Below are 23,784 nucleotides of genomic sequence, written 5' to 3'. Positions count from 1 at the left end.
TTGATTTCTTGTTCATATTTCAAAATTAAGTTTCTTAAATGTGTCTCTTGGTGTTTATTCTTTCATTTATGGTATGAAGTTTTGCTTTATCAAGCCTGAAAGTGATCAGAGCTGCACTTTTTCTCTAAATATCAAGAAATGTTCTTCTAAATAGGATTTATGCTTTTAATCCATTTTATATTGTTTTTCTTTTCAATATAACTGAGTTACTGTTGTCTGACCTTCAACAAAGATCTCTTTCTTAGGTATTTGAAATTCATCAGCTTTGATCACATTTAGTACATTTGGTACAGCAGCTTTCCTTTTCCCTTTCTTCTTTTTTTTTTTTTCTTATCCTTTTTTAATTTTGTTCTTAAGACATTATTTATGCAATTTGCTGACTTTGGCAAAATGCATGTCTTTAGAGCAAGGATTTTAAAGTACTTAATAAAACATTCCAATGATACAAATCATAGCATCTTGCTGTTGCGGGGCAGATTGGATAGGCAGAATCTAGCTTGGATTGCCCAGGTCCTGATAAAAGGCTGTTTGCTGGAATGGCCAAAGCTTCCTTTTTTTTTTTTTTTTTCCTCTTCTTTTTTTTTCTTCTAAGTACAGAATCTGTATCTGGACTATTGTTACCTGAAATGCTACAACTGTAGGGAAAATGTGAAGCAGGAGGTGGGGAACATACCTGAGTTGTTGTAGAGGAACTGAAATAATGGTTAGGCTGAGGGGAAGCACCTGGAGCTATGTGGCTGTGATACAGACAGATGGAAAAGAGAGAATCCGTTTTTTGGCAATACAAAAAAGTATTGTGATGCACTGTGCACCTTAAAAGCCTGGATTTCTTCTGAGTTATTTTGCCTGCAGTGTATCTGGCTGCTTGTTTTTCTGGCATGGTGCTTGCTCTCTACTCCCTCTGCCAGGCCTCATTCTGTTCCTGTCTAAATCAAAGATGCAGTGTCTGAGAGGAAGGCTTTGAAGGTGTATGTTTAGTAGAAGATAGTGTAGTATGAGGAGAGGAGTCCATAGTATTTAAAAGGCACTTTTTCCAAGTTTGAGAATGTGACGTGCAGACAATACTGTGGTATCAGAGGTTTTGATGAAGACTTCAAGCCTTGGAATTGGAGGAGTTGGCAAGTAAAGGACTGGACATGCTAAATGATGTTTTCCTGTTGCTGAAACTAATTCAGCATGTGAATAAGCATGCTGACTTTATTGCAAAGCAATTAAAATTCAGTGTTTTGTTTGTGCTTTGTTTTTAATAAAATCCCTTGTTCAAAACACATCACTGCTTTTCGCCAGCCAAGACACACAGTATTTAATAACGTCACCGTTCTTACTTTTAAAAATACTTCTGGAGCATTTGAATGCTCTAATCAAAGGCCATTTTCCAACTTTGCACATAGTCATCACTTCCAAAAGCGTAGAGCAAGAGCAAAAGGGAAAATGGTGGAGAGACTGTGATTTGGGTTCCTACAGCAGCCTCTACTGGGAGCAAAACCTGGCCCTCCTGGCTTTAAGCTGGTATGCTGGTAAATACCCAGCCTCCTTGGTGGCCATAATTGATTCTTGAAGGAGCTTTAACAGTCTATCACTATGGAACACAATAGGACTGGTTTTTTTTTTTTATTTATTTAGTGGGATCACTAGAGCAACAATCTGACATTAAAAACCAAACAAACAAAAAAACAACCAAACAAAACAAAACAAAACAAAAAAAAAAAAAAAAAAAAAAAAAAAAACAACACCAACAACCCAGGATTCCCCCCCCCCCCTTTGTCTAAATGTGGGGTTTTTTTAAGTTTCACTTGTGCTATTCAAATAAGGATACAGCTTCTTAGCTACTTTTTGGTAGCTAGCATTCCTATGTGATTCAGCATTAGTAATACTGGCTCACCTTAATTTCATCTGAGTATTTTTTAAGCATCTTTGAAGACAGCCATGGACTTCTAGACTCCCATTATCCATATTTTGCTACCATGTAAGAATATGCTTCCTGAAATGATGGGCAGCTAAATAGCTTACAGTTTTCATTGTTTAGAGAGTCAGAACTTGGTTGATACAATTGTTTAGTTTTTAGTGGTCTTCTGGCTGAAGAAGTAGCCTTCTGCTAAATGTTAAACAGAAATTCTTTGCAGCTACATGCACTTTGTGCAGTTGAACTGAATCTGGGAACAGAGAATTCTGTTTTGATGCATTCTGCACCAGAAAAGAGATTTTTGTCTCCTTGAATCGGCAGACCCATGTTTCTGTATGTCTGCTGTCATAGAATAACATCAGATTGAGGTTGACTCATTCTCGTGTACTGTATTTTTCTTTTTTTTTCCACAGAAACACTACTTGTTAAGGCAACCTGTAGCTGTAGGTCTGCTTTACTATCAAATCCTCTGGATACTGTGCTAAAAAACATACATACATGTGCTGTAACTGCTGTAAGGATCACACCACTTGTGTTTTTTTCCTATTTCTATTCATACTTTTCATTACAACTTCTCTTCAGAAAGGGGCTGTGCTATGTCATAGCTGTTACAGGGTTGAGTGTTGCTTATTTAAAAAGTGTGACTGACTTTGTTTCTCTCAAAAACCTAGGTTTGCACTGTAGGTTTTGGGTTTATAATTGTTACTCAGAAGGCAATGTTTTCAGTGTCACTTAAATGATAAATCTGAAGAAAGAGTGCAGTAGGTTTTTGAACTAGAGGAACCGGTCAGCCAACTTAGAAATTTATCTAATACTGCATTTCACAAGTCCTGCCGGTGGCTGTCCCATGGTGTTGCTGTTCCTGTTAGAGAAAGAATACTTCCATCTGGATATTTTAGTACTCATGAATATTTTTGTCTAAATAATAGTTCTCAGACATTTTCCTCAATCCTTGGTGCAACTCTCATCTAAGCTACTGCCCTTACAGGGATTCTGTAGCAAAACACAAGCTCCTAGATTTTCAGTGGCAACCCTCCCATCCTTTTGTTACTGTGCCTCCAAGTCAAATGTGTGTAGGTCTTATCCTGAAAGCAAAAAGTCTTCAGAATCACAGAATAGCTGAAGTTAGAAGGGAACTCTGGATATCATTTGGTCCAGCTAACTTCTGTGATCAAGCAAGGCCATCCAGAGCTGGCTGCCCAGAACCATATTTAAACAGCTTTTGCGGATGGACTCCACAGCCTCCCTGGGCAATCTGTGTCAGTGTTCAGTCACCCTCACAGTGAAGTGTTTCCTGATGCTCAGACAGAACCTCCTATGTTTCAATGTGTGCCCATTGCCTATGGTCCTGTCACCAGGCACAGTGGAGTCTGTCTTATTTACACCCTCTCTCAGTGTTTTTATGGGTTGATAACATTCCTCTAGAGCCTTCTCTTCCCCAAGATGAACAGTTCAAGAATGTTCTCTCATTTGAGAGATACTCCAGTCCCATAGTTATCTGTGTGACCCTTTGCTGGACTCTATCCAGTATGTACTGGGGAGCCCAGAACTGGATGCAGAACTCCCATGTGTGTCCTTGCCAGTGATGAATAAAAAGAAGGATTGCATCCCTCAGCCTGCTGGCAATGCTTTAATGCAGCCCAGGATGCCATTCTCTTCTTTGCTGGAAGGCATGCTGGCTCAGGTTTTCCAGGACTCCTCTGTCCTTTTTTGCAGAGCTACTTCCCAGTTGGGCACTCCCTTAGCATGTGCTGGTGCATGGGGTACAGGACATTACACTTTTCATTTTAGAATGCCAGGAGATTGCTGTGCTCTGGATGGCAGCATATCATATCTCTGGCATATCAGCCACTCCTCCCAGTTTGGAGTCATCAGCAAGCTGGCTGAGAGTGTACTCTGCCCTCTCATCCACAGCATTAATGGAGGTGTTGAACAGGACTGGACGTGATGCTGACCCCTGGGGTACACTGCTAGTCCCTGGCCTCTCTGGCTTCATGCTGCTGATCTGGGCACAGCTGTTCAGCCCACCTCGCTGTTTGTTCATTCAGCCTATATATCAGCAGGTTCTCTGTGAAGATCTTATAGGAGACAGTGTCTGAAAGTTTACTAAAGCCTAAGTAGGCAATATCCACTGCCTTCCCCTCGTTATCCTGTGCAGTATTACAAAATCTGCCTTTCTTAAAACTAGGGCTGAAATAAATACATGCTTATCCTCTCTGTAGGGTGAAGGTGACTAAGTCATTTTACCTGCTTCTGCAATATGTGATTTAATTCTGACTATTAGATACTGGTGGGAATCTAACCTTCTGGTGTTGCTCACTATCCTGTCTTTGTTAATTTTTCTTGTCCCCCTTGTAATTGTTGTGGGCTAGCTTATACCTGACTTTAGATATAGGTCACTTTCTGTATCAGTGTTGTTATATCATGAAATAATAATAGTCCCTCTAAGGGAATTTACTTTCTGCAATCATTGCAATAGCCAAAGACTTCTCAGTGATATTGCAGAAAACTGTTTTCAAGAGATTAATTTGTTTGATGTTTGCCATATTAGCTTTCTGCTATAGCTTACTGATTCAGCACAATGTGTTACCCTTTTTCCAGAGAGGACCGTTAAATGGTCAGAATTGCCTTTATTAACTGAATTGACAGTCTTACAAAATAAAGTTTGGGAGCCATACTCTGTAAACTCGAGTTGGTTGATGCCATGAACATTAGAGTAGCTGTTACAGTCAGTGGGTCTACCTTGTTTTCCTCCTGTTTGTGGCAAAGATCAGTGTTAGATAATAGAAGAGTGTAGAATAGGGCAAACATACAGTAATGATTTTCCAGCTTCTATGAGCCTGCAGCTCAAGGATTTCGTGAGCAGTAGTTGTTGCTTTAGTATGTAATAGATGAATATTCTTAACTTATGTTTCTTGGAATGAGAATAGGGCACAGCATTAAGCAGGGTACACCTAATTACTGAGTGGAGGGACTTTCTTTGTCATCTTGTTTGTTTCAATTCTCAGTGTATTATACTCTTAAGAAGTACTCTCAACCCTTGGCTGAGTAGTGTTCCTTACTGTGGAGGCTGTCATTTTGTACTTGAACTTGGGATTTTTTTTAATGGGCATTACTCTCTACATATAATCTTGTTGCCTGCTTTCATGTGGTACTTAAGCGTTTTTTTTTTTTTAATGGATTCTCTCCCCTTATTACCCAGCAAGACTTAAAGTGCTCTTTAAATTCTCTCTTCTTCCCCTCCCACCTTTATTTCTTCATTTGTTCCATTAAGAGAAAGGTGTTGGGTACAGCAGCTGTGGAAGGCTAGCTCTTTGGAAACTGCTTTCTAGCACTGGACATGGCAATTCAGACATGGCGATAAGGAGAAGGATCATTTTGTATGCTGTATTATGGTATGGAAGATGTAGCTGGGTGTGTCTTTACATCAATGACAGGGCCCATCATTTGAGACATCCTGATATCAGAAAATCACAGAACATTAGGTGTTGGAAGGGACCTCCAGAGATCATCCAGTTAGGGTAGTCTGTGCAGGAATGCATCCAGGTGGGTTTTGAAAGTCTCCAGAGAAGGAGATTCCACAACCCCCCCTGGGCAGCCTGCTCCAGGGCTCTGTCACCCTCACTGAAAAGAAGTTTCTGCTCATGCTGAGGTGAAACCTTCTATGTTCAAGTTTGTAATCATTGTTCCTTATTACTGTGCACACCAAAAAGAGCTTGGACCCCTCCGCTTGACACCCACCCTTAAGATGTTGACCAGATCCCCTCTCAGTCTTCTCTGCTCCAGACTGGACAGTCTTTCAGTCTCTCTTCATAGGGGACGCTCAAGTCCCCTAATCATCCTTTTGGCTCTCCACTGGACTCTCTCCAGCAGATCCCTGTCTCTCTTGAATTGGGGAGCCCAAGATCACAAAATAAAGATAACATACTTGCTTAAGCTTCTAATTGGTGTCCATTTTCTGTGTTTCTGAGCCCATTTTCGTGACACTGATAGACAGGCATGGGAGTTCTTCTCCACATGATTCAAGACAGGCAAGTGTGAGGGGGCTTTGGTGTGGAGGCTCTGGAGCTTTGCTGTGCCCACACCTCTTAACTGGCCACATAGCTGCCTCCTTGGGCCTGGTTTGCTGTGCTCAGAGCACTGCAGGGTCTTGGCTGATGGTTAGAGGTGAAGGATGTATTTACTTTAAGTAAATCACTTTTTTCCAGTGATTGAGTAATTTTTTTTTTTTCTCCTATTGGATATCTGCTTTTGGAAAAGCATCGTATCTGTTCTTCTATACTTTTCTACTTTTCTGCTCTCATGTGGAAGTCTCTTAAGTTGTTTGACTTTCAGACTTCTTTCATGTATTGTCTGAAAGAGGCTCGATCACTTAGAAGAATGTACCAGGGCTTGCTTAATTATTTTTATTTTTAATTTCCCTACTTAGAGTTGTTCATCTTACCAAACTAACGTTTTTATATTTTTGGCTCTTCCCCCCCCCCCAAATGTATCTTTCCTTTTCCTCCTTTGCAACTCTTTCCATCATCATCTACTGCTGATGTGAGGAAAGCTTTTCCAGTAGGGCCCCTTCCTGGTACTTAAAGTATACAAATAAGTTAGAGCAGCATCAAGAAAAATCCAAGACAGTCTTCTGAATACTGTGTGTGGGACTCTGTAGTGTTACTTGCTGAGTAAAAAAGACTTCTTTACTTCTGAAATCATTCAGCATGTAAACATTTTATTGTACATCTCTGTGGTTAAATCATTTGTTTGAATTGCTTAGCTTCAGTGATTTTTTTGCTGTGTGTTCTTGAAAGACCTAACTGGCATTTAAAAAGGTAGTCTAAAGTTGCAGAGAAAAATGAAAAATAGCTTTCTTTATGTGGTTACAGAAATTATACTCTGAGATGGCAGGAATTGTTGTAACACTTAAAAACCAATGTGACAGATATACCGTTATTTGGCCAAGGCTGCAAAATGTCAGATTAGATACTAGCACCTGTAAATACTGTTTCTGTTAAACAGCAAGTACATTTTTGAGGGGAGAATTATGTAAACCTAGCTACATGAGATTTTTGTGTGCAGTGCACTGTGCTTTTCATGTTACTTGCCTGCTTGATGAGGTCTTGCAGATGTCCACCAAGTGTAGATGATGTAGTGTGGGTTGGAGTTTTTTGTTTGGTTGGTTTTGTTTGTTGGTTTTCCTTTATTTTTGTAACTCTTAGTTTCCTAACACATGGGGAGAAAGATGAGCATGCTGTCATTGAATTATTCTAAAACTACTTATAGCAGGAAGAAAGTTTTGCTGATGTTTCACGTTTGTTTATTGGTCTCTAAGCTATTGCTGGCATGATGGAAGTAATTGATAAATATTCCTGGACAATGACTGGCAAGACAGGACTGGTGCTGCCTAACTGCTGCAGGCAACTGAGCATGGTGAACATGTATCATAGAAGTCTCTAGAGTCTTAAAAATCCCGAAGACAAAACTGCTTAATTTAAACCAGACAATTTCTATTCTTACAAACATTAAAAGCACAAATTGTAAATCAGGATTTTGCTTATGTGGATTTAGGCACTTGTTTAAATAAGATAAAGTTTAAAATTTACTGAAGTCCATTTTTTAATAAAATATTAAGTATTTTGAAATGGGGTTTCTCTGTAGCTCTCCTGCATTTTTGAGACTAGCTTGGTTTTACAAAGCAGGATATGGTGGAAGGGTATGTCCTCAGATAAATGTCTCTGGAAATAGAAGTGTATTTTGAGGGAAATAATATCTTATGACAAATAAAAGTGTCACATGTCAAGTCTGAGCTTGGAGCCTCTTTGGTTACTTAGTGTGATCAGTTTAGAGAGGCTAGAAATTGTAGCTGCAAGACTTAAACCCAAAACAATCCCTGCTTGGCTTAAACTGATTTTTTGTTTTCCTCAAAACTGTATTTGGATGAATTTTGATAGATATGTTTAAAGTGTCTTAACACAGGAGCCATCATCGCTAAATTTTGTCCAAAGGTTGGCACACTAGTGCATTTCCTAAAAAAACAAAACTAAACTTCTTCCTTTGAAATAGTTGCCTGTGATGAGAATTTTTCAAAGCTTAGCCTGTTGAGGCATCCATCTTGGAGATCCCTTTTGCCACAGAAAGGTTGCAGTGGAACTGTTGACCTTCCCTAATGAGACAACTGATTAAATCATCTCTGCCTGTACATTTTAATGGAGTGTGCTGTCAGCTGAAATAATTGAATTTTATTGTTAAAATTAACCTGATCTTAAATAATGAAAAATACAAAATGTGTAAGGGGGTGGTGATACAAAGCCATGTAATTGTGTCAGTAGAAAGACTTAGATTGCTACAGGAAACGTTTTTATAAAATTATTTAGTTTTTATTTGCACAAACATATTTTCCATGCAGAATACATAAGCACATCTTTCTGTTTGACTCTCGTTTTCCTGCTGGTTTAGTTTTGTGACTGGTGCTCACACAAATGCTGGTGGCAGCACCAGGAAGGGGGTGCAGTGGCGGTGAAACCAGGGACAGTGCTGGGGAACACCACCTTTTTCACTCAGAGGCATTAGGTGTCAAATTCAAGTCCTCATGGGTCTCTAAACTTACTAGGCAGTATTTGGTAATTTTGCTATTACAGCAGTTGCATGAGAAATTGTTGGAGGGTCGGGGAGAAGGGTGAGAGAGTTTTGTTTTTCTGTAGGAGAGTTTAGTACTTCCAGTGTGGTCATTTACCTTCTCTGGTCCCCTCCCTTAAATGTTGACAGCAGCGTCTTTTCAATAGCATTGGATCTCTTTTGATTGATGCTTGCTGCAGATAAACCTCCTCTCTTGAGACTGGTGTTACTAATAGATTTACTTAGTATGCAAGTCTTGGCTTTCTGTGCATATTTCTTCCCTAACACTTCCCCCCCTCCCCCTTTCTTTTACAAGTCAAAAGGATTACGATGATCTTTTATGAATGGAAAAACCTCTGTTTCTTTGGTAGTACTCAGGTTTTGTAACAAAGCTCAGATAAGGAAGCTTTAAGTGTTGCTCATGGAGTAGTATAGTAATTGTCTCCAGACAATTAATCAAGACAAGCACTACTGTGTTTGCTGTCACCTTTTCATACAGGCAGTGCAGTGAACGTAAAGGTAGTTTTTCTGATTCTACCTTTCATGCAGATTGCAAGTGAACTTTGCTTTCTTTCCCATTTGTGGGTTGTCTTCACAGAAACATTATCTATGTATGTGCTCTTGGCCTGTATGAAGTAGTTGTGGCTGGAAATTGGGGCTGTGAAATTGCCTATTTAAGAAACCAGCATCTTGGCTTCGATAGCAAAAGGCAATTCCAAGCACGTTCTCTTCCTTCCTGCTGTCCTTTCAGTAGGCTCCTTTCTTCTTGGGCTTGAAAGTTATTTCTATCAGTATAAATTATCTTGTTTCTCAAGCAGACATATATCTTTTTTTTTTCTCTCCCTCAGGACAAGTGCTTTAGAATTAAATGCTGTTGATATCATTCAGACTTGGCTCTTTGGACCTCTAATCTGTATTTTCTCATGCTCAGGGTTTGCAAGTAACTGAATTCTGTTGTCCATAGCAGTCTGTGTGTAGAAATTGAAGTGAACCCAATAAAAAGAAAGGGTTTAATGATGTGAGTTCAGACAGAGGAAAAGCAATGCTCATGTGCATGTCTTTTTGTGAGGTTTAGAAAGGTATTGCTGATTAAGAAATAGATTTATTGAATGCTTGTGGTGAATGTGGTACCAAAGTTGAGTTCTGGGTTTTTTTTCTTGATTAGGAAGACCTTGCATTACTTTTACAGGATTTACCTTGGGTTTGCATCTTCTTCATGTTGCTTGCCTTCATTGGGAAGAAAGGGAGCACAAGTTTTTCCTGAAGTGCCTACATGCTATTATGAGAGTATCTTTGCTGCCGGGAGACAATCTTTTCTAAGTGGATTAGAAGTTGCCTAAGAAATTGCTGTGCTAGTTTCTACTTTTGGACACCATGCCCTCTAGGCAGGTGTGGTCTGTAAGTTGGCCCTTTTTTGGCCATTACCATTACTTGGCAATGTTCCTTGAAGGTGAGATGGATACACTTTTGGACACATTCTTTCCCTTTTAATAGAGACGGTGTTTTATATAACTCTATACATAGTGAGTTTTCTCTGAATTGTTTCTTATGCTGGTCAAATCCCTTGTTTGTCCCTTTTGACGCTGGCTTTTATGCAACTTTTTCCTGTCTTTTCTGTTTTGGGAAATTGCTGTCATGTTTTTGGCTCTGCTGGGCTAGGTACTCGTATTTCTTAGAAAACTATAAACATGTCTGCTCTGGGGTGCTGTATTCAAGCTTGTACAAAGACACACAACCATATCTACAGTTAATGCTAATTGCTTCATCTGCTTTATTTTGTGTTTCGAGTTGTAAGTGGTGGTAGTGAGGCAGGAGTAGTGCTTTTTGATAGTGGCTTGCAAAACACACAGAAATACAAAAGAACATGGGTTTTGTGGCAAGATAGTAGATGGAAGGGTACTAAAGCAAAAAAAGAAAACAAAACCAACAAAAAACTCCAAAACAAAACTGATTTGAAGCTGAACACTATCCAGTTCTTATACAGACTGTCAACACCAAGTAGTATTTACACCAAGTTTCATTAAATGTGGTGGTAAGTTTTTCCCATGACATTGTAAAAATGCTGCTGCAGTGGATGTTGTTTACTGTGGAGGATCTCTTTCAAACAACTTCATTTCTTTTTGTTTCAGATTAAGGGAAGTTTCAGAGAAGCTGAACAAATATAATTTAAACAGGTAAGGCATATAACGTGTTGCTGTACATCATTTAGGAAAGCAGTTTTTCTAACAACAGTAAGAAGCAAATGATTGTGCTGTAGATTAGTATTAGAGGCATTGAGGCTTTCTAAGACTAAGTTCAGAAATGCTTCAGATAACACAGTTCTTATACTGGGAAGAAAATGTTAGATTTTCAGTTACGATAAAGTATATTACTGAATACTTTCAGTACTCCTTAATTTGAAGTATAAATCCCCCCCCCCCCCTTTTTTTTTTATTACTGACCTAATTTAATTAAAACTCTTATCACCTTTTAAAGTTTTTGTTTTGCTTTTTCTGTGCATAATGGCCAAAAATATATTACAGTTGTTTCAACTGATGCACGTTCTTAGGCATTCTTCAGTGTTTTCATATTGATAATGTTACATCACTGCACATTATTCCTTCCTTATACCACTTGGGATGTGTTTTTTTTTTCAGATGTAAAAAGTTTTAAAATGTTACATGTGCTCACTTTTTGTTTGCAGCCACCCCCCTTTGAATGTATTGGAACAGGCCACTATTAAACAGTGTGTGGTGGGACCAAATCATGCTGCATTTCTTCTTGAGGTAATTTATTTTAATCTGGTCACATAACAAACTTGAAATAATGCAGTTAATTATTTTGCCTGGCATTAAATTGATTAACTTTCTTCAATAACTGTAGACTTGGTTTTGTTTGTATTTTTTTTCTGTAACTTGTCTTTCATTTCAATTTTAGACACTTTTTGTTTTCTTGTTTTAAATATAGGATGGTAGAGTCTGCAGGATTGGGTTTTCAGTTCAACCAGACAGATTGGAATTGGGTAAACCTGATAATAATGATGGGTAAGAACTGCTTTTCTTCATATTCAATCATTCTTTTGAGCTGGACGAGCAGTTTGACTGCTTTTTGGTTTTGTTTGCTTATTTTTAAACTATATTGCCTTTTGAATGGGCACTTGGAGTAGATAAATAATGGTTATGGTGACGCAGCCAAACAGCCTAACATGACAGACTGGTGTAGGTAAAAGTAGTAGATGTGAATCTAAAAGAAGTAAGACAGGATTTCTTTAAATGCAAGGAATAAATCCCTCCAGAAATAATCCTTGTGAAAGAAACTGTGTTAAATTGTTGTTTCATATTGAATCCACTCTTAAAGTGGTCCCATCTGGAGAGGCTCACTTTCTAAACCCCTTGTCTTCAGTCCAGGTAAGTCCCCCTTAATAGGATTATGTAATGGTTCACATTCAAATGCAAACCTCTTCTTAATATTGAAGGAGCGTACTCAGGCTCAGGTTTATAGATGGAACATTTGGTGATTACAATTTGTACCTGAAAACTAACTGAAAACTTAGCACAGTGGCTGACCTAAATCACTAATTAGCTTAATGTGTATTTGCAACTGTGCTATTATGGATTGCTGATGTATGTAAGCTCTCTTAGGCATGCTTTCCACTTTCTTTTTCCAGTGTATCTCCTAACATACAGTTAGATTAGTTTGGAATATTCCCCAAGGGTGTTGCTTAAGCTGGTATGTTACCAGACTAAGTCCCTGAGAATTTAGACCTGGGATTCCAGGTTTTGTTCTTAACCCATTTGGGATTGTTTTGTGACTGATTTACCATCTTTTACTTTCAGTTCAAAGTTGAGCAGTGGCTCAGGGGCAGGAAGGACATCCAGGCCAGGCAGGACTAGTGACTCCCCATGGTTTCTGTCTGGTTCTGAAACTCTGGGCAGACTGGCAGGCAACACCCTTGGGTAAGTTTTGATAGGATTGAGGCTGCAATCTGTTTGTTCCATATTTGAGTATATGTGTATACACATATATAAATGGTATGCAGTATGTGTAAGGGAACGTGTAATTACAGCAGTTGTGTAGGTAGGGTATATTAAACATTGACTTGGTTAAAATAACAGATAGGCAAGTGCCCCTTCAGTTCCTAGGATCCTTCATATTTGTGTGAAGAATAACTGGGCTTTGGCTGTGTTGTCTTTTTTGAACGTTTTTTTGTTCCTTGATTTGGAAGAGCAGTGTTTTAGAGGGACACTATTGATGTAAGCCCTGATAGGCTAGCACATCAGCATCAAGTGAGTGCATTTATGCAGGAAGAATCTGTTATCTATGTTTGCAGACCTTTTGTGCTCAGTTTTATTGTGCCTTCCTCTCCTCTGCCCCAAGTAATGAGCAGTGTTTTGTTAGTTGGGGTCCTATACCTAGTAATAGGAAGGGAACATTTGGAAAAGATTGTGGCTCAGAATCTTTGTAATTGTACTATGTAATAAATGTGCTATACAGATTCTTTTTTTTCATCAGAAGCTTTAAAACTGATGGTGTCCCTTTGTATAGCAAAGTCAATTAGTCTTAATTACATGATCACAGTGAGCTCTTTGTGCTGTTGTAAGACAGTGAACAGTGCTACTTCCTAAGGTTACTAACTGTGGTAAGGGGAACTGTGTTTACAGACTCTGGTTTCTACACGAGTGATTTGTTAAGAGGGAGGAACTGCAGCTTTTTGCCAAAAGTTAATTTGTTTTTTATGCTACCAAATAAGCTAATTTTGTCTGGGGCTTAGTTGCATGAAAGATAACCTACCCTTTTATCCCTCCCCAAACTTTTTGGGAAACCTTTGTGCATCTGAAACAAAAATTCCTGTGTTAAAGACAAACTGCTATTGTCATGTTTACAGCTTGTTGGGGAAAGTGTAAAAGGGTTTTTATCCTCTATGCTCTTAGGAGACCAACCTTGAAGGGTTCTTCACTTCTTCCTTTGCATGTTTAAGAAGTAGTTGAAAGTCACCAAACTGGTAGAGTAGCAGAAGGCACTACAACTGCTCTGTTAAACAATGGGAATATTTCATAAACTGAGTTTAGAAACATTCAAACTGTGGAGTCCTTAGATTAGATCCCTAGATTTGGAAAATTGGTAGAATGCCTAGTGGGCAGAGCAGAGATGTAGAAAAGTAGGAGGTGAGCAGAAAGATTTCCACTTTCTATTAATATTTATTCTAGATTTAGACAACTTTAATAGGAATAACTTTGTCATTATTTACTTTTTTTTCTTTATATCAGGACCAGGTTAGGACACGCTTGGAATATTTGGAATACTCTATGAGTAGAAATGATTGTAACTGACAAGTGTCAATCCTTGATAGTTTATAACTTAGAATAGAAAATGCTTATGTAATGAGTAGTAAAATCTAATATGCAACCTTTTCTTTACACCCTCATCTTCCCTGCTGAGAGCTGAATTGAGAATTCTTGGGTAGGAAGAACTTGGCTCCCACTCAGCCCCCTTCTTGTTCCCTCCAGCCTCCTCTCCACCTTGAGAAACATATTAATGGCTTGTTTTAAAATATTACTTCAGTCTTTGGGTTGGATTTTGTTTTGTTTTCTATTTTCAGTAGTATCTTCTTTTTTCTTTTGGAGTTGTTTTCCTAACTCATGAGACAAGACTTTTCCTAAAGCTATTGCTAAACTACCTTTCATCTTGTTATTGTCTGTGTAGTCATTGACTGGAATCCTGAAAGTGTAGATGTCTCTGTGAGAGAGCCTTGTCTTAGGCAGGTGCTTGAGTTACTCTGTGATTGCATGCTCTTGTCAGGAGGAAGAGAAAAAGAACAAAAAAAGAGAAGGATGTTAGTAATCAACCTAAGCCTTAAAATATAAGACAAGTATTCTTAATTAGCTTTTAGCACTACATGTTGTATGCTTTCAACATGAATTCATTAGATTTTGTTTCAGAGAACATACTTTTTTCTTTTTCCTCCTTATTGAAAAGTTGTTTTGTGAGGAGTTTGAAGATTAGGGTGATTAAGAGCAGGAAAGTACCACTGGTACTGATTATTGAATAGCAATAATACCATATTCACTATCATTTAAGGTAGATTTGTACAACAGTTTAGTTAACCTTGAAGAACAGAGTCTTTCAGCCTTTCATGACAAGAGAGTATCTAGTCTTAGGTCCAGAACAGATGCAGTTTACACAGTTCTCTGGTGTTAAGATTAGTGGAAGGTTGTAGTGATGGCGAGTTGTCTGTTTCTACATATCACAGCCTTTTTACCTCCTTCTTTGATACTGACTCATAGAAATGACCAAACCATTCAATCAGTTTAGGCATGTTTTTGCAATTTGTACAATTCATAGTATTCTCAAATAGGTGTGGGTCTAGAGCATAGTATCTGTTGAAAACTATCCATGAGGGTCTGAGGATCAAGGAACTATCTAGTGTAAGACTTGTTTTGCAATTTCTTAATCTGAAAGTGTCAGAAATTTAGAAGGCCCATCTGAGTGTAGTGACCTTTTGTCAGTCTTCAGACCATGAAGCTGCTGCATATGTGCTTTGTAGGAGGAAGTTAACAGCTGAGTGTTAGATGTTACACTGCTGATAACGTTGCTTTTAGAAACTTCAGGAATTGGTGCATGCATGTATTTATGTGTGTGTACATCCACACAACATAACAGAGTGCTGTGTGACGCGAGCATTGCGAGCGTGGGGGGGGGGGGGGGGGGGGGGGGGGGGGGGTGGGGGGGGGGGGGGGGGGGGGGGGGGGGGGGGGGGGGGGGGGGGGGGGGGGGGGGGGGGGGGGGGGGGGGGGGGGGGGGGAGGGGGGGGGGGGGGGGGGGGGGGGGGGGGTGGGGGGGGGGGTGGGGGGGGGGGGGGGGGGGGGGGGGGGGGGGGGGGGGGGGGGGGGGGGGGGTGGGGGGGGGGGGGGGGGGGGGGGGGGGGGGGGGGGGGGGGGGGGGGGGGGTGGGGGGGGGGGGGGGGGGGGGGGGGGGGGGGGGGGGGGGGGGGGGGTGGGGGGGGGGGGGGGGGGGGGGGGGGGGTGGGGGGGAGGGGGGGGGGGGGGGGGGGGGGGGGGGGGTGGGTGGGGGGTGGGGGGTTGGGGGGAGGTGGGGGTGGGGGTGTGGTGTGGTAGGGGTGGGGTTGGTATGGGGTTTTTTGATGATTGGTTGTGGTTGGGGTTGTGAGGTGTGGGAGGTGTGGTTAGAGTGGTGGGGGAGAGGGTGGGGGATGGTTAATGAGGGGTGGGGGGATGGGGGTGGGAAGTGGGTATGGTGGGGGGGTTGGGGATGGGGGGGAGTTGTGGGTGGTAGTGATTGGGAGGGGATGGAGGTTTGGTGGGTGGTGTGTGTAGGGGGGGGGAATTAGGGGGGGAAATTGGGGGGATGGTTTATTGTGGCGGGTGATTGTGTTTGGATTGATTTGGAGGGGTGAGGTGGTGTCGGAATGTTTGGGGTGTCTTTTGATAGGGGGGGCGGTTTGTTGGTTTGGGGAGTTGTTTTAGATGATTGAAGGAAAAATAAAAAAATAATTTTTAGTGACTGGAGTAATGTATTTGAGAGATAAATGAAAGACATTAAGGATATTTAATCTTTTAAAAATACTAAGAATTTTCCTTCATGGACATCTCTACTTAATTTTTTTATAAATATAACTGATGAATGTTGGAGTAGATTCTAAGACTGTATGAAATTCAGTACCAAAGTTGGAATTCAGTAGCCTACCTCTTACTGAGGGAAAGTTGACTGTCTAGTACAAGATACTATGAAAAATACATGTGAATCTTGTATGTAGAGGGATTGACTTTGGGGGTTTATTAGACTTCCTTCAGAATGAAGCATTCTTTTCTTATGATAGGTGGTTGATGAGCTGAGAATGATCAGTAACCTACTCTGCTCTTACAGGCACAAGTTGTTTTACAAGGAAAGTCCAGAAGCATTATTATTCGGGAACTCCAGCGAACAAATCTTGATGTAAACCTTGCTGTAAATAATTTGTTGAGTCGTGATGATGAAGATGGAGATGATGGGGATGACACAGCAAGTGAATCATATCTTCCTGGAGGTTTGTATCCTGCAACGTTTGATAAGAAAATACCAATGTGTTCTTATTTCCCTGTAATTAAGCACTGACAGCGTGCTGTGCAAGGTATGCAGCAAAGACAGTTCTTGCTTATATGAGCAAAGTCTAAAGATGCACAAAAGATGCACCAAGATGTCTTGAGGGATTAGGTTAGGCATTGAAGAGTAACTGTTGACCCTGTCTATCGGTGGCATGGAAGTTGTTTCTTGTAGAATCTCAGGCTTTATAACATCAGCATTACTTACATCTGTATTTTGCTGCCCAATATGATGCTGACTGCTGTGTGGCTTGCTCATTAAAGCTAATCCTAAAACTTTCTAGTGACTTGCATGTTTTTTACCACTAACATATTCTTAAGGTACAGCAGTTTTTAGAGCAGAAGTTATGCAGCTTTTTTAAATCAAAATGCCTCAAGGTGAGGGCAGAACAGCTTACAGTTGCAGTTAGACTGAGAAATTATTCTTCATCACAAATTCCCCTCATAAATGCTATAGTTCCCTGCCTCTGCTGATAAAATGCTGTCATTCAAGTCCAGCTATTTTTAGAATACTGTCTGTCCCATACAATTGTTTTTATTAAAAGACTTTTGAGTTGTCTTTTGCATTTGCTAAATAATGTAGGTTCTCTTTTCTTGCTGAGTGAACACACTTGAAAACATAGCAGCCAAATCTAATGTTTGGGTTAGGTGCACTGCATGAAAAGAGCACATCTAAACTCTGACTTCATATTAGCTTTCCTTTCTGTGTGTCTAAATGACCTTTTGATATTTTTCTAATGAGTGGGCTTTTTTGTTTTTTGTTTTTTTCTTCTGCTCATCTGGTTCACCAGGAAGGTTCATGGGCTTCCTCCATCTTTATCTTATCAATCATGTGATTAGACAAAGTTGTTTTATTGTTTTTTTGGGTTTATTTTTTTGTTCTGCAGCAAGGGCTTTGTATATCATTTTGCCTCTTCTAGTTTTAGTTGCATCTATCAAGCTTCTTTATTTTGCTGTACAATCAAGAATCCTCAGGTGAGAAGGATGAAAAATCTTTCATTTGAGTCTTGTTTTTTCAGTGATGAGCTTAATAGCATTAGACAGATGCATTGGAAAAGGGAAATTCTCCTGACTCTTTTCAAGTATTCAAAGCAGGAGTTCTTACTCTTAAATGTACCTGAATACATTCTTTCAGAACTGGCCTTCAGAGGATAAGTCACTGCTACTAATTATTTACAGTAGTATTTAACCATACTAACCAGCTTTCAGTGGCATTAACTCTTAGTACCTCTTGAGATGATGTGGATCAGTTAATAGGGACTATCTGACAGCCAGTGACTGGTGATTTATATTTGAAGGCACCTGCACTACAGTCTGTGAGTCTTTTGTATTTGAAATAAAGTAGTATGCAGAGTTTCACTCTCTGTTAGCTGTCCAGAAAACACTTTTGTTCTTGGCTCAATTTTTAAAGCTTCTACACGGTTTAGACTAATTTCTCTTACAACGTGTTGCAATCTTCCGCTTTTTTCTTTCCCCACAGAGAAACTGGGCTAACTCTTCCCTAGTTCTTGTGGGAAAAGAGGTGGGAATGACACTTACTATGTCTTAAATCCAAAGATGTAATTTGCAATTTTAGAACATGCTGTGCTTTCTCTGTCTGTTTTAATGTATTGCAGTTTTATGTGCAAAAAATAGATTTGTTGCACAAAAATGAATTTGATATCTGAATGTGATCAAAACAGTAGGAGAAGTCTAGCTGAGCACTAGTAAGGTCTGTCATGTACCGTTGGTACATGAAATAGTACAAATTATCAGTCCTTCCTTGTGTCACATAACCATGCAGGCTTGTTTTCAGGAAAACAAGAAACTTGCAGATCTCTCTCTAGAAGAATAGCAACATTTTGCCCTTCAGAACTAAGTAGAATCTTTTTTTAAGTCTTTTACTCTAGAAACTTTGCACCCTTCTTGCTTTCACTTGTCATCTCACCCCTGGATGCTCTTTTGGAACTGTGGCATCAAAATTCATAAAAGAAGACTGTAGGAAAGTGATAGATGCTAAATGCTGTGAATCTTTAGGGGTTTATAAATTATTCTGAAAGATAAAGAACTTTTACTTCTTTTATTCTGAATTATGTCAAATTACGCTTTAAAGCTTTTACAGTTTGTTCCTTTCAAGCACCAAAAAAGGCAAATGACAAGAAAGCTTTTGCCTCAGGACTGGGGTGGCTGTTGCATTTTGCTTAAAAGCACAAGCTAGTTTTTACTTTATCCCTTCTGCATGTTTGGTGCTTTGTGGCCCTTAAATTTAGGGATTACTCCTCTAAGCCTCTCAAAAAAGCAAAGCTTTTTTTGAAAAACTCTAAAAGTAGCTTACACTGGATTTTTAAAATCAAAAGGTAATACTTAAAAAAGATAGTGTACTTTCCAACCACTCTGAAATTAATAATTTCTTGTTTAATACATTGTAATTTCATGAATGTATCAGTTGTGCTAATTCCAGTTAGTACTGTCAGGGTTAGGCATCTGACTTTTTTGAAAGTAACAAAACTGTGTCTCAGTTCCCTCTGAATTCTTCAAAATGTCTTCAGTGAAGAGCAGAACTTGACTTTTCTGGACATACTACCTTCATTGTCTCTTGGACCCTTATTACTTTGATTTTGATTTCTTTAGTCTTAGTTCTTTTGTGATAGAAGAATGTGGGTTCATTTGATACATAACGAGTACATAAAGAAAATAATCAAGGTTAAACTACATGGAGCAAGATCATTTAGCATAGAAAAGACTTGAAGGCTTCTAGATTAATTTATTAGGCTGGTTTTCATAGCAAGTTTTATGAGGGGCTGCTTCTGGGCTTTATGTGCTGTTAATCTGTATAGAGATTCTGCAGAAGGCAAAATATTTTGTTGTTTGTATAGCTCAGATGTGTGCATGTTTGCTCAGTAACTTCTGCACGATGTGCTTGCTTCACACTAGTGGGACTTGTGAAGCACAGGTTTGGCAGTATCCAGACTACTCTGGATTTTGGAATGAGCTTGTTTAAAATATTTTTTTTTTCCTTTTATTTAAAGGTGAGAAGAGGGCCAGGCTGGTTTTGTAGTTGTACTGTCTTTCAGCGTGGGGAGGTGGGAACTGGAGCATAGTGTGGGATCAGTTCAGTGGCTTGCCTTTAGGGAAAACAATTAGCTGTATGTTTTTGCTGTGGTTTTGTTGGTGTGGTTTGGTTTTCTTTGTTGTTTGGAGGTTTTGGGTTTGGTTGGTTGGTTGTTTTTGTTTGTGGGTGGGTTTTTTGTTTTTGTTTTTTTTTTTAAGATGAACTTCAAGCTGGGTAATGTTCTGCACTATGTCTTACCAAGAAATGAGTTCTGGAGTTTCTGTTTGAGTCTGGTTTCCTAGGAAACCAAAATATATACTTCTCTCCCTTCACTGTCAGAGTTTTGCCAATGCAGTCCAAACTTGAAAGAGGAGGAAATACTGAAGATGTTGAATCCTTGGATATTTAATAAAAATATGCAGCTGAGAAAAAGGGAGAGAATTTGATTGCCCCCTTAAGGGAAAAGGTTTAATGTGAGCCTGACTTGAGATTGGAATCTATCTAGGCAATGCCTTTAATTAATGAATCCAGTGGTAATGCTATGCATGGAGCTATTGAAAACAAAATTTTCCTCAGTATTTGAATTGCTGCTTGTATGCCTACTGAAATTTTGTGCAGTTTTTTATTTGTGTATTTTGTTTTGTTTTTTCTTTCATGTGTGCTGAATATCCTTTTCCTTCCACTTGCTAGTGGTATCTACTAGTGAATCATAGTTACGTGGTTACCTAAAGAGGTGGCAAGAGCAGGGAAATAGTCATAGAGAATGGTTTTTCATTTGAATTTTTGAACTGGATGTAGCCTTACAGTATCTGCTTTGACAGCGCTATAAAATTCCAGTGGTGTTTGAAAAGGAGTGGATTTAGCTCTTAATCCCTACTAGTTTTAGCAACTTTATTTGCTGGTATGGAAAGTGGAAGAAGGGGCATTTTTTGCTGAAACACTGTGAGAAAATTAAAATCTGATTTGAAGCTAAAATGAGAGAGTAAGAAAAAGCTTCATATCCTCACTCATCTTAAATCACATTTAGCCAAAACCCAGTTTTTCAGGATTTCTAAGTTTTGGTTCTTAGGCCTGATGGCTTGAAGTTTTACTTTCCTGTTTGGAAACACAGCTAAACAAACAAGATGTCTAACATGGTGGGAAGGGTATGTGTGTCACAAACCAGTGTGTATTTTCTGTTAAACAGATTTCTGGCTTAACTGACTTTAAAGAAAACCTCAACATATTGTCCATTTGGAACAAAATTCTTTACTGTACTGGCCAATCCTGTTTTTAAGAAGGGATCACCTTTTTTTTTTTTTTCCTTTCTATTTTTGGCCAAATGGTGACCCAAAAAAAGGAAGAAGAAAACAAGAACAAGTTGTTAGACTATAGAGATGCTGAAGCTTACCTAGGAAGAGATGGTTGTGGTGGTGTGGGAAGAGGGAAGAGGAGCAATGTGTGAATATTGAGAGATAAAACAGTCACTGCTGTGCTTCCAGCTCTTGAAGTCTGGTACTTAGAAGCTGATACTTGTAAGGTGAGGTGTTCTGCAGCTATATCATTGCAGAAAGCTAGTGGAAAATGGATAATGTAGCAGGCAAAGTAAAGCCACTCTTGAGTCATCGGAAGTGTTTTAAAAAGACACAGCCGGTTTACCAAATGCAAAGTTTTATAGAAGGATTTCCATGCAGTCTGTGAAGGATGACTTGCTAAAACGTCCTGCCTGAACCACTGAGTCTCCAATGGTGTGTACTCGAGTGGGTTACTGATGTAATGCAGCTCTTATGAGCACTGTGGATTTCAAAGCAAAGGAGTTACAGCCCTGTTTTCTTGGGGACAGCTGGTAGTAGTTGCTATGTCTTGTGTTTCCTGGGCATAGTTCAGAAATTTAAGGATGACCATTCTGATGTGCAGGACTGTGGAAGTCTCTTAATGCTTTTAATACCAAGAAGTGGAATAATTCAGTGAATTAAACCTAATGTTAAGTGTGGCCTCTGGTTCCTTTTTAGTTTCTGCATACCTTCTCTTTTGTTGCTCTTAAGAACGCTTTTATTTAACTTCAAACCTTGATTTTTAGCCACCTTTTTTTTCCATGCTTGCAATGAGAGGTAGATGCTAAGAACTGGATGTGATGAAATTATATGTACTCCTGTGCTTCTTGAAGGGACTCCCTCTGTAGCCTCATGATAGCTTCATCAGTGGTCTGAGCAGATGAGGTTGTCTTGCTGTCAAAAGGAGCTATCTTGCCATTCCTTTGCATGGTGGTGAGGTTTGTATGTCTGTGTGGGTTACCTGAAATCTAATTTAGGGAGCCTGTTTTTGTTTTTTTATTTATTGACTTATTTTGAAAGTTTGGGAAGGGGCAGAACTGTCTCTTTTGGCTTAGCTGTGTGTGGTGAGGCACTATGGGGCTCTATTTTACTAACACTACTTTTCACCTTACTTCTGTACCCTAGGAAGTATTGTTTCAAGCCAGGTAAATGCACTAGTTGTAGATTTAGAAATCCCACCTTGCACTAAAGAGGCCCCTGCCACAGGAATGTAGAAGGGAGGTAGGACTGTCCTTCCTGTAGCAGCAAGATGGTATTCAAGTTTAGTTGCTGACTTTAATAAATTACACGAATTTACAGGAGTGTCTTTTGTGTATGGATAGTAGCTGTTGGAAGAAAATGCTTTTATATTTTAATGATGAACAGTATTTCAGAGAAACTCAGGTTTTCTAACGTAGAAGCTAGGGAAGTCACATTGTTTAAGGTCAGATTTGGTTTTGGTGGTTCTTTTTTAACTGTGTGGTATTAAAAAATGGTGCTCTTTCCAGCTAACTCTTGTTGTTCTTAATGTAGCTACCATTTAAAGCTTTGTACTGAGAGCTGCAATCTAGCCTTTGTATTAAACAAGTACATAATGCTGTGGAAGAAATGTTCCATGGAGGAGCCTCAAGACATGGCTCTGTGAAGGCCACCTTTTACCTTCGATTCTGTCCCCCCTGAATTCTGGCTCCTCTTTGGAGTTGTGTGTTCCGTGCATGAGTGTGTGTGCACGTCTGTATATGTACCTGTCTTACCCTAGTGCTTTGTTCTTTTCAGTGACAGGCTAAAGTTTGAATTTCTGGGTTACAGAAAAATGTGTTTGGGGCAAGTCTTGTTTGGGGAAAGGTGGTTAGATAAGTGACAGAGCAGTTCTTGTAGGGAGACTGGTTTTGTTCACTGGCCAAGCTTGATTGTAAATGTGGTTGCATAGGAGGCACATGAGTTTGCACTGGTGAATCTGAAGAGCAGAAATTCAATTACTAGCTAGGATTTCTTTTGTTTTGATATTTGTTTAGTTGATGGTCTCTCTAGCTGATGTTTTAAGTAGCTGATTATTCACTTAAGACCCTTGTCTCCTCTTATAGAGGATCTTATGTCTCTTCTGGATGCTGACATACATTCTGCTCACCCAAGTGTCATTATTGATGCTGATGCTATGTTTTCAGAAGATATTAGTTACTTTGGTTATCCATCCTTTCGGCGCTCATCACTTTCCAGGCTAGGCTCATCCAGAGGTAATTTTGCACCTTTTTTCTTTGTAATAAGTAGTTTGCTGTGGGGAAAAAAAAGCTAGTGCTAGTACACACTGGTGGTTTAGATTCTGATTTAATGCGAAAGTAGACTGTGCTATGTTGTCAAATGTAGAGTGGACAAATAGACTGCTACTCATTTATCAAAATTATTAATGAAGTCTGAATATTAGCAGGTAAGTTCTGCAGGAACCTTCCTAGGAATATATTTTAAATCTAATTGTTGATCATTGGTGTTGCAAGGTGTTGTAAAATTTTTGCATGCTAAGTTTAAAATAAACTGTAGCCTAAGTACACACTAATACATAAACTGAATTGCAGAGATTTAATTTAGCTCAAAAATGAGTAGTTGATGACATGCAGCATTCTTAACATTTTCTTTCTTTTCCCTTTCTTTTGAGTTGCTCTTTGTTCACTGTTCTTCACATTTCCTTAATTGCTCCATGACAGAGGTTACCTTTATGGAATAAGGCACTTTAGATGCTCAGGAGGGAGAAAAAAATTATTTCTTTATTCTTTCTTTTTTTTTTTTTCCCCCCTAAGCATTTTTATAGTTGGATGAGGATCACTGTTAACAGCTGAGGAAAAAAAACTCCTTGAGCAGTGTTAAGGCATTTTGCTTATTTTT

General features: G+C 39.4%; 1 protein-coding gene across 1 annotated transcript in view; it reads left to right on the top strand.

Moving 5' to 3' along the window:
- The window catches only part of UBR5 (ubiquitin protein ligase E3 component n-recognin 5), a 79,451-nt gene that overhangs the window by 8,484 nt on the left and 47,183 nt on the right, over nt 1-23,784 (top strand). Inside the window, exons 2-7 of the mRNA XM_054385259.1 lie at nt 10,636-10,680; nt 11,190-11,271; nt 11,453-11,529; nt 12,322-12,441; nt 16,363-16,529; nt 22,992-23,141. Coding sequence (XP_054241234.1) covers nt 10,636-10,680; nt 11,190-11,271; nt 11,453-11,529; nt 12,322-12,441; nt 16,363-16,529; nt 22,992-23,141 — 641 coding nt within the window. The remainder of the gene's footprint in view (nt 1-10,635; nt 10,681-11,189; nt 11,272-11,452; nt 11,530-12,321; nt 12,442-16,362; nt 16,530-22,991; nt 23,142-23,784) is intronic.

Source organism: Indicator indicator, chromosome 12, assembly GCF_027791375.1.
Source record: "Indicator indicator isolate 239-I01 chromosome 12, UM_Iind_1.1, whole genome shotgun sequence".
Lineage (NCBI taxonomy): Eukaryota > Metazoa > Chordata > Aves > Piciformes > Indicatoridae > Indicator > Indicator indicator.
Note: the sequence above shows the minus strand (reverse complement) of the source record. Positions and strands in the feature narration are given on the sequence as shown.